Consider the following 11,802-nt stretch of genomic DNA (forward strand, 5'->3'; position numbering starts at 1 on the left):
TTTCTCACCGTTTAGAAAATAGTCCATGCCTGTATTCTTTTTCCCAAAGTGTAAGACCTCACATTTGTTCATGTTGAATTTCATCAGCCATTTCCTGGACCACTCTCCTAAACTGTCTAAATCTTTCTGCAGCCTCCCAACCTCCTCAGAACTATCTGCCTATCCACCTAACTTTGTATCATCGGAGAACTTCACTAGAATGCCCCCAGTGCCTTCATCCAGATCATTAATATATAACGTGAACAGCTGCGGCCCCCAACACTGAACCCTGCGGGACTCCACTTGTCACGAGCTGCCATTCCAAAAAAGAACCTTTTATCCCAACTCTCTGCCTTCTGTCAGATAGCCTATCCTCAGTCCATGGCAAAAGTGAGGACTGCAGATGCTGGAAACCAGAAAAGCACAGCAGGTCAGGCAGCATCCGAGGAACAGGAAAATCAATGTTTCGGGCAAAAAGCCCTTCATCAGGAATAGAGGCAGGGAGTCTCCAGGGTGGAGAGAGATAAATGGGGGGGGGGGGGGTGGGTGGCTGGGGAGAAGGTAGCAAAGAGTACAATGGGGACGGAGGTGATAGCTCAGAGAGGAGGGTGGAGTGGATAGGGTGGAAAGAAAGATGGGTCATGGGGACGATGCTGAGCTGGAAGGTTGGAACTGGAATAAGGTGGGGGGAGGGGAAATGAGGAAACTGGTGAAGACCACACTGATGCCCTGGGGTTGAAGTATTCCGAGGCGGAAGATGAGGCATTCTTCCTCCAGGCGTCCTGGTGGTGAGGGAGCGGTGGAGTGGGAGGGGGGAGTTGAAATGTTGGGCCACAGGGCGGTGGGGTTGATTGGTGCGGGTGTCCCGGAGATGTTCTCTGAAGTGCTCTGCTTGGAGGCGCCCAGTTGGGGACATCAGGAGAGGAAGAAATGGAGGGGTTGGAGGCCCTGATCTTGGTGGATGGGAGGTGTAGGGCGATTGGATATCCATGGTGAAGGTTGAGGCGTTGGGGGGCCGGGGAAAATAGAAGTTTTGGAGGGCGTGGATGGTGTGTCAAACTACGTAGGGAGTTCCTGAACTTGGGGGGGGATAGCACAGTGTCAAGATAGGTGGAGATGAGTTCGGTGGGACAGGAGCAGGCTGAGACAATGGGTCAGCCAGGGTGGTCAGGCTTTGTGGATCTTGGGAAGGAGGTAGAACCGGGCAGTGCGGGGTTCCCAGACTATGAGGTTGGAAGCTGTGGGTGGGAGATCTCCTGAGGTGAAGAGGTTCTGTATGGTCTGGGAGATGGTGGGTTGGGGGTTATGGTTGAGGGGGTGGTAGGTGGAGGTGTCCGCGAGTTGGCGTCTGGCTTCAGCGGTGTAGAGGTCACTGCGCCAGACTCCCACTGCACCACTGCTGGCTTGATGGTGAGGTCGGGATTGGAGCAGAGGAATTGGAGGGCTGTGGGTTGTGAGGGTGAGAGGTTGGAGTGGAGGAGGGGGGACGACAGGTTGAGGCGGTTAATGTCCCGGCAGCAGTTGGAAATAAAGAGGTCGCGGCGGGCGGGGTAATAGGCCAGTGCGGGGTGTCCAGGTGGATGCAGTGTGTTGGAGGTGGGGCGAAGGGGGTCCTCGGAAGGTGGGCGGGAGTCCTGATTGTGAAAGTAAGCTCGGAGGCGGTGGGAGAATTATTCGACATCACGGCGTGTATTAAATTCATTGATGCGTGGACGGAGGGGGATGAAGGTGAGTCCTTTGCTGAGGACTGATCATTCATCCTCAGTGAGGGGGAGGTCTGGTGGGGATGGTGAAAACTCGGCAGGGCTGGGAGCTGGGATCTGGTGTGGGTGTAGAGCTGGGAGTGGGGGGTGGAATCTGTAACTGGAGTGGGTGTGATGGTGGGGGAATGGGGGTGGAGTCATGAGCAGGGGTAGTGTTCCCCCTCGGGGTTCTGGGGGGGCAGGGATGGTGACAGTGGGATCTGTGGGGGGGCGTGTCAGCAGAATGCAGGTGAGTGGCGCTGGTGGGGGCAGAAGTGGTGATGAACATGGCAGTTAGAGGGGGTGGAAGTCATTGAACGTGTCTTCCTCTCCCTATGTCCCCCAACAGTTACCCTAACCACCAACACACTTATTTGTTTGGCTGAACTAGTCCTCACCCTTAATTTCTCCTTCGAATCCTCCCACTCCCTCCAGACCAAAGGGGTAGCCATGGGCACACGTATGGGCCCCAGCTATGCCTGTCTCTTTGTTGGCTACGTAGAGCAGTTGATCTTCCGTAATTACACCGGCACCACTCCCCACCTCTTCCTCCACTACATTGATGACTGCATTGGCGCCACCTCGTGCTCCCGCGAGGAGGTTGAGCAATTCATCAACTTCACCAACACATTCCACCCTGACCTTAAATTTACCTGGACCATCTCTGACACCTCCCTCCCCTTCCTGGACCTCTCCATCTCCATTACTGACGACTGACATGACACTGACATTTTTTACAAACCCACCGACTCCCACAGCTACCTGGATTACACCTCTTCCCACCCTACCTCTTGCAAAAATGCCATCCCGTATTCCCAATTCCTCCACCTCCGCCGTATCTGCTCCCAGGAGGACTAGTTCCACCACAGAACATACCAGATGGCCTCCTTCTTTAGAGACCGCAATTTCCCTGCCCACATGGTTGAAGATGCCCTCCAACGCATCTCATCCACATCCTGCACCTCTGCCCTCAAACCCCACCCCTCCAATCGTAACAAGGACAGAATCCCCCCCTCCCCCCCCCCCCCCCCCTTGGTGCTCACTTTCCTCCCTACCAGCCTTCGCATAAACCAAATCATCTGCCGACATTTCTGCCACCTCCAAACGGACCCCACCACCAGGGATATATTTCCCTCCCCACCCCTTTCTGCTAAGACCGTTCCCTCCGTGACTACCTGGTCAGGTCCACGCCCCCAAACAAACCACCCTCCCGTCCTAGCACCTTCCCCTGCCACCGCAGAAATTGCAAAACTTGCACCCTCACCTCCATCCAAAACCCCGAAGGAGCCTTCCACATCCATCAAAGTTTCACCTGCACATTGACCAATATTGTTTATTGTACCTGTTGCTCCTGATGTGGTCTCCTCTACATTGGGGAGACTGGACACCTCCTAGCAGAGCACTTTAGGGAACATCTCCGGGACACCCACACCAATCAACCACACCGCCCCGTGGCCCAACATTTCAACTCCCCCTCCCACTCTGCCGAGGACATGGAGGTCCTGGGCCTCCTTCACCGCCGATCCCTCACCACCCGACGTCTGGAGGAAGAACGCCTCATCTTCCGCCTCGGAACACTTCAACCCCAGGGCATCAATGTGGACTTCAACAGCTTCCTCATCTCCCCTTCCCCCACCTCACCCCAGTCCCAAACTTCCAGCTCAGCACTGTCCCCATGACTTGTCCTACCCGCCAATCTCCCTTCCCACCCACTCTACCCTCCTCCCTGACCAATCACCTCCATCCCACCCCCATTCACCTATTGTACTCTATGCTACTTTCTCCCCACCTTCACCCTCCTCTCATTTATCTCTCCATGCTTCAGGCTCTGTGCTTCTATTCCTGATGAAGGGCTTTTGCCCAAAACGTCGATTTTACTGCTCCTCGGATGCTGCCTGAGGAGCAGTGGTGTTTTTTCCAACACCACTCTAATCTAGACTCTGGTTTCCACCATCTGCAGGCATTGTTTTTAACCTCAAACAGACCATTGTTTGTAGCAAACTGCCTGGCTTTCTGGACAACATCATATAACCTTGTCACGGTGGATGCTGCAACTCATGTCAGAGTGTGGACATGGACACCACCATTACACATGGGGACACCTCCCACCATGTACGCGGCAGGTACTCATGTGACTCAGCCAACATTGTCTATCTCATATACTACAGGCAAGGATGCCCGGAGGCATGGTATGTTGGGAAAACCGAACAAAGGCTACAACAACAGATGGATGGGCACCGTACAACAATCAACAGACAGGAATGTTTCCTCCCAGTCGGAGAACACTTCAACATTCCTCAGACCTTTGGGTTACCCTCCTCCGAGGTGGACAGGCAGCAGCAAAAAGTGGCCGAGCAGAGGCTGATAGCTAAGTTCCGTACCCATAGGGAGGGCCTCAACCGGGACCTTGGGTTCATGTTACACTACAGGTAACCCCACTGCACTATACACACACACACAGATACTCCTACACACACACAGACACTCCTATACACACACACACGACACGCACAGACACTTGTGACCTCTGGGAGTTGCTTGTGTCTTCCCCAGTGAACACAGATCTGAAGTACCAATTCGACTCTTCTGCCATTTCTTTGTTCCCTGTAATATATTCACCCGTTTCTGTCTTCAACAGCCCAATTTTAGTCTTAACCTTTTTTTCCTTTCACAAACCTAAAAAAAACTTTTACTTCTCCTCCTTTATATTTTTGGCCAGTTTACCTTTGTACCTCATTTTGTCTCTGCGTATTTCCTTCTTAGTTATCCTCTGTTGTTCTTTAAAAGCTTCCCAGTCCTCTGATTTCCCACTCATCTTAGCTATGTTATACTTTTTCTCCTTTGACTTTATATGTTTCTTAACCTCCCTCCTCAGCCACGGCAACCTCTGCCTCCTCCCAGGATCTTTCTTCCTTTTTGGAATGGACTGATCCTGCATCCTCTGCATTATACCCAGAAATATCCGCCATTGTTCCTCCACTGTCATCCCTGCTAAGGTATTGCACCATTGAACTTTGGCCAGTTCCTCCCTCATAGCTCCATAGTTCCCTTTATTCAATTGAAATATTGTCACTTCCAATTGTACCCTCTCCCTCTCAAATTGCAGATTGAAGCTTATTGTATTATGGTCACTACCTCCTAATGGCTCCTTCACTTCAAGGTCCCTGATCAATTCTGGTTCATTACACAACACAGAATTGCCTTCTCCCTGGTCGGCTCCAACACCAGATGTTCTAAGAATCCATCTCGGAGGCACTCCACAAACTCCCTTTCCTGATTCTCCCAGTCTACCTGCATGTTGAAATCCCCCACAACTGTTCCAGTTCATCAATGGGCTCGTTGGGATCACTAGCACCTTGAAAGAATTCCCGAGTGTCATTCGTCTGATGAACTCCTCCGTGTCTGCTGCAAGAACCAACGGTGGTGGTGGGGCAGAAGTTGAGATCCCTGCTTAGGACTTCAATCTCTTCCAGTTGAAGGGTGTGATCTGATAAGTTGATAATAGACTTCCTCGCAGTGATAATGTTGTCTACTGTGGTGTCAGGGCGGGCTTTGCTATTACTGGTCAGAATGCCAAGTTTCACCAATTTTTCGTTCTTGGCGTGCATGTACGTGGTGTGGTTTTGTTGCCTTGTCTGTTTGGCAATATTGGGTAATTGTAATGCTGTATCCTGAGCGCAGGATCAGAGCGTGGACTCCATCTAATTTTGCAGTTGTGGTGCCTCCGGCATCTCCAAATCCTTTCGCTCTGGGGTGTCTGGATGAAATCCTCCCTGTTCTCCTGTTGGTGTGCTGTCAGTCCCCCTATTGGAGAAATGTGGAATTGCCACCTGAGTGTTTGTGTTAGTTGTTTCGCCCTTGGTTCCCATGTTTGTGCTTTGCCATGCCCTCTATTGGATACATCTAGAATTACCATCCAGTTAGTCTGGTCAGTCTGTAATTCTCTCTGTTTCCCTATTGGAGGCACCAGGAACTGCTGTCTGGCAATCTGAGGACTGTATATTCAGTCCGTACTAACCTTTTTGCATTGTCTCATGTCCATAGTGCAGGGATGTTGTTAGGGGTCTGAGTTATAGTGAGTCAGGAATATTCGGTTTGCCTGTCTGTCAGGGAGTTCTTGAGAATCTGTGAAATATCCATATTGTCACTGAGTAGTAAGTGATTTACAATCTGTCAGACAATCTCCTATTTGGCCATTTAAAATCATCAGAACATAAAGCATAGAATGTTACAGCGCAATACAGGCCCTTCGGCCCTCAATGTTGCATCAACCTATAAGAATAATCTGATGCCCATCTATCCTATACCATTCCATCATTATCCATCTATATGTTCAATGCTCGTCTAAATGCTCTTAACATCGGCGAGTCTACTACTGTTGCAGGCAGGCTTTGCAACGCCCCTCCGACTGAGTAAAGAAACTACCCCTGATCTCTGTCCTAAATCTATCACCCCTCAATTTAAAGTTGTGTCCCCTCGTGTTAGCCTTCACCATCCAAGGAAAAAGGCTCTCCCTGTCCACCATATCTAACCCTCTGATTATCTTATGTCTCTATTAAGTCACCTCTCAACCTTCTCTCCAACCAAAACAGCCTCAGTTCTCTCAGCCTTTCCTCGTAAGAACAACCATCCATACGAGGCAACAGCCCAGGAAATCTCCTCTGAACCCTTTCCAAAGCTTCCACATCCTTCCTATAATGCGGTGACCAGAACTGTACACAATACTCCAGATGCGGCTGCACCAGTGTCTTGTAAAGCTGAAGGATAGCCTCATGGCTCTGAAACCCAATCCCCTACCAATAAACACCAACACACCAAATGCCTTCTTGACAGCCTTATCAACCTGGTGGCAACTTTCAGAGATTTATGCACCTGGACATAGAGATCTCTGTTAATCTACACTGCCAAGAATTTTACCATTAGCCCAGTACTCTGCATTCCTGTTACTACTTCCAAAGTGAACTACCTCACACTTCTCTGCCTTAAGGTCGATTTGCCACTTCTCAGCTCAGCTCTACATCTTATCCATGTCCCTCCTGTTACCCACAACATCCTTCGGCTCTATCCTCAACTCTGCCTTCCTTAGTGTCATTTGCAAATTTACTAACCCATCCTTCTATGCCCACCTCCAGAGCGTTTATAAAAATGACAAACAGCAGTGGCCGCAAAACAGGTTCTTGCCGTACACCTTTGGTAACTGAGCTCCAGGATGAACATTTTCCATCAGCCACCACCCTCTGTTTTCTTTCAGCTCGCCAATTTCTGATCCAAACCACTAAAATCACTTTTAATCCCAAAACTCAGTATTTTCTGCAATAGCCTATCGTGTGGAACCTAATCAAACTCCTTTATTGAAATCCATATACACCACATCAACCGCTTTACCCTCATCCACCTGCTTTGTCACCTTCTCAAAGAACTGAATAAGGTTAGTGAGGCATGACCTACCCTTCACAAAACTAGTCTGTGAAACAGCTCTCCCAATTTCAGCACTAGCCCCTAGATGTTGGTAAGGAAGACTTTGTATGGTCAATAGGGCAGTTTGCATTTTTGCCATTATCTCTGGTTCCAAGGTCGATGCCAGGTAGTCTGTCCGGTTTCATTTCTTCATTGTGACTGTCTAGCATTTGTGACATTTATATATTGAAAAACACCTGGAATGTTTAAGTTCAGTTGCATCACACTTGCTATAAATTCTATCTTACAATCTTGTACTCCACAACCATCTGATGAAGGAGCTGTGCTCCAAAAACTAGTGCTTCCAAATAAACCTGTTGTACTGTAACCTGGTGTTATGTGATTTTTAACTTTGCATACTGCAGTCCAATACCGGCATCGCCAAATCAATTCTGAACCTGAGCATGTTTCACTCTGAGGAGCCTCAGTACAATTCCAATCCTCTCCATACCAGCTTAGTGTGTGTGTGTGTTTCTGCTGACACTGCTGAGAGTTACTCTCTCAGACTGAACCCCAGATGATTTTCACCCTCCAATGTCCCATGGTGTGTGGAGGACAGCTGAGGGCGGCATTCTATCACATTAAACACAGAGAGCAATCTGGAGAAAGACCCAGAACTTTCTCTCCCTTGCTCTATATGTTACAGCTTTTCTCTGTGTTTTTCTCTGTGACTGATGGTCATGTTCATGCGTGTTTGCCACTGCAACACAGGTCTGTTTAAACTAAGAACTGGGGCAGAGGGGACAATCTGGAAATTTAAGAAGGAAGTTAAAGGGAGAGTGAGAATAAGAGAAGTTAAGAAAGACAACAAAACCAATGGAGCAGAAAACTCAAGAAGGAATCATACAGTGTGGTCAAGTGAAATAGGGATTGATAGGAAGGGTGAAGGGAGTAACAAATTAAAAATATTATATATGAATGCACAAAGCATAAGAACGAAGGTGGATGGGCTTGAGGCTCATTTGGAAATTAGCAGTTACGATGTTGTGGGGATAACTGAGATGTGGCTACAAGTGGACAGGGCCTGGGAAATAAATATTCAAGGCTATACTTGCTATCATAAGGACAGACTGACTGGCAGAGGGGGTGGGGTGGCCCTGTTGGTAAGGGATGATATTCAGTCCCTTGCGCAGGGGGTACCTCGAATCAGGGGATGTAGAGTCAGTATGGATAGAGCTGAGAAATTCTAAGGGTAGAAAGACCCTCATGGCAATTATCTATAGGCCCCCAAACAGTAGTCTGGATGTAGGGTGTAAGTTGAATAAGGAGCTGAAATTGGCCTGTCGCAAAGATGTTACTACAGTTGTTATGGGGGATTTCAACATGCAGGTAGACTGGGTGAATCAGGATGGTACTGGACCCCAAGAAAGGGAGTTTGTGGAGTGCCTCCGAGATGGATTCTTAGAACAGCTTGTGCTGGAGCAGACCAGGGAGAAGGCAATTCTGGATCTGGTGTTGTGCAATGAACCGGATTTGATCAGGGACCTTGAAGTGACCATAATATGATACGTTTTAATCTGCAATTTGAGGGAGAATTGTCAGTATTATAGTTGAACAAAGGGAACTATGGAGCTTTGAGGGAGGAGCTGGCCAAAGTTCAATGGTGCAACTGCCTAGCAGGGATGGCAGTGGAGCAACAATGGCAGGTATTTCTGGATATAATGCAGGAGATGCAGGATCAATTCATTCCAAAGAGAAAGAAAGATCCTAAGGGGAGGCAGGGGTGGCCGTGGTTGATGAGGGAAGTTAAGGAACACAAAGACAAAAGGGAAGAAACATAAAGATGAGCGGGAAACTGGAGGACTGGGAAACATTTGAGGAGCAACAGAGGATTACTAAAAAGGCACTACATGGAGAAATAAAAACAAGATACGAAGGCAAACCCGCCAAAAATATAAAGGAGGATAGGAAAAGCTGTTTTTTTTAAAAAAGGTATGTGAAAGGAAAAAAATGGTTAAGACTAAAATTGGGTCCTTGAAGACATGAACGGATGCATTTATTATGGGGAACAAGGAAATAACAGAAGAGTTGAATAGGTACATTGGATCTGTCTTCACTGGGGAAGACACGAGCAATCTCCCAGATGTAATAGTGGCTGAAGGAACTGAACTGAAGGGAATTTATATTAGTCAGGAAATGGAGTTGGAGAGACTGTTAGGTCTGAAGGCTGATAAGTCCCCGGGACATGATGGTCTCCATCCCAGGGTACTGAAGGAGGTGGCTCTAGAAATCGTGGATGCATTGGTGATAATTTTCCAACGTTCGATAGATTCAGGATCAGTTCCTGCGGATTGGAGGGTGGCTAATGTTGTCCCACTTTTTAAGAAAGGAGGGAGAGAGAAAGCAGAGAATTATAGACCAGTTAGTCTGACCTCAGTGGTGGGAAAGATGATGGAGTCAATTATAAAGGATGAAATCACAACACATCTGGATAAGCAGTAACAGGATAGGTAAAAACAATGACTCACCATCAAGCCAGCGGATAAAGGGGGTGCAGTGGTAGTCTGACGCACTGACCTCTACACCGCTGAAGCCAAACGTCAACTTGTGGACACCTCTTCCTACTGCCCCCTCAACCATGACCCCACCCCCACATCACCAAACCATCATCTCCCAGACCATACAGAACCTCATCACCTCAGGAGATCTCCCACCCACAGCTTCCCCGCACTGCCCGGTTCTACCTCCTTCCCAAGATCCACAAGCCTGACCACCCTGGCCAACCCATTGTCTCAGCATGCTCCTGCCCCACTGAACTCATCTCTACCTACCTCGACACTGTCCTATCCCCCCTAGTCCAGGAACTCCCCACATACGTTCGAGACACCACCCAAGCCCTCCACATCCTCCAATACTTCCGTTTCCCTGGCCCCCAACACCTCATCTTCACCATGGATATCCAATCCCTCTACACCTCCATTCGCCATGACCAGGGCCTCCAAGCCCTCCGTTTCTTCCTCTCCAGACGTCCCCAACAGTACCCTTCCACCGACACTCTCATTCGTTTGGCTGAACTGGTCCTCACCCTTAACAATTTCTCCTTTGAATCCTCCCACTTCCTCCAGACCAAAGGGGTAGCCATGGGCACACGTATGGGCCCCAGCTATGCCTGTCTCTTTGTTGGCTATGTAGAACAGTTGATCTTCCGTAATTACACCGGCACCACTCCCCACCTCTTCCTCCGCTACATTGATGACTGCATTGGCGCCACCTCGTGCTCCTGCGAGGAGGTTGAACAATTCATCAACTTCACCAACACATTCCACCCTGACCTTAAATTTAACTGGACCATCTCTGACACCACCCTCCCCTTCCTGGACCTCTCCATCTCCATTAATGACGACCGACTTGACACTGACATTTTTTACAAACCCACCGACTCCCACAGCTACCTGGATTACATCTCTTCCCACCCTACCTCTTGCAAAAATGCCATCCCGTATTCCCAATTCCTCCGCCTCCGCCGGATCTGCTCCCAGGAGGACCAGTTCCACCACAGAACACACCAGATGGCCTCCTTCTTTAGAGACCGCAATTTCCCTTCCCATGTGGTTAAACATGCCCTCCAACGCATCTCGTCTACATCCCGCACCTCTGCCCTCAGACCCCACCCCTCCAACCGTAACAAGGACAGAACGCCCCTGGTGCTCACCTTCCAGCCTACCAACCTTCGCATAAACCAAATCATCCGCCGACATTTCCGCCACCTCCAAAAAGACCCCAGCACCAGGGATATATTTCCCTCCCCACCCCTTTCCGCCTTCCGCAAAGACCGTTCCCTCCGTGACTACCTGGTCAGGTCCACGCTCCCAAACAACCCACCCACCAATCCTGGCACTTTCCCCTGCCACCGCAGGAACTGTGAAACCTGCGCCCACACCTCCTCCCTCACGTCTATCCAAGGCCCTAAAGGACCCTTCCACATCCAAAGTTTTACTTGCACATCCACTAATATCATTTATTGTATCCGTTGCTCCCGATGTGGTCTCCTCTACATTGGGGAGACTGGGTGCCTCCTAGCAGAGCGCTTTAGGGAATATCTCCGAGACACCCGCACCAATCAACCACACCGCTCCGTGGCCCAACATTTCAACTCCCCCTCCCACTCTGCCGAGGACATGGAAGTCCTGGGCCTCCTTCACCGCCGCTCCCTCACCACCAGACGCCTGGAGGAAGAACGCCTCATCTTCCGCCTCGGAACACTTCAACCCCAGGGCATCAATGTGGACTTCAACAGTTTCCTCATTTCCCCTTCCCCCAACCTCACCCTCGTTCTAAACTTCCAGCTCAGTAACTGTCCCCATGACTTGTCCGGACTTGTCCTACCTGCCTATCTCCTTTTCCACCTATCCACTCCACCCTCTCCTCCTTGACCTATCACCTTCATCCCCTCCCCTACTCACCCATTGTACTCTAAGCTACTTTCTCCCCACCCCCACCCTCCTCTAGCTTATCTCTCCACGCTTCAGGCTCACTGCCTTTATTCCTGATGAAGGGCTTTTGCCTGAAACATCGATTTCGAAGCTACTTGGATGCTGCCTGAACTGCTGTGCTCTTTCAGCACCACTAATCCAGTAACAGGATAGGTCAGAGTCAGCATGGATTTATGAAGGGGAAATCATGC

At 49.6% G+C, this 11,802-nt stretch overlaps 1 protein-coding gene across 1 annotated transcript in view; it reads right to left on the reverse strand.

The window, feature by feature from the left end:
* LOC140480658 (galectin-3-binding protein-like) overlaps positions 1 to 5,329 on the reverse strand; it is a 7,478-nt gene extending 2,149 nt beyond the window's left edge. Inside the window, exon 1 of the mRNA XM_072575821.1 lies at positions 5,013 to 5,329. Coding sequence (XP_072431922.1) covers positions 5,013 to 5,329 — 317 coding nt within the window. The remainder of the gene's footprint in view (positions 1 to 5,012) is intronic.
* Between the last annotated feature and the right edge of the window lie 6,473 nt (positions 5,330 to 11,802).

The sequence above is a fragment of the Chiloscyllium punctatum genome, chromosome 1 (assembly GCF_047496795.1).
Source record: "Chiloscyllium punctatum isolate Juve2018m chromosome 1, sChiPun1.3, whole genome shotgun sequence".
NCBI lineage: Eukaryota > Metazoa > Chordata > Chondrichthyes > Orectolobiformes > Hemiscylliidae > Chiloscyllium > Chiloscyllium punctatum.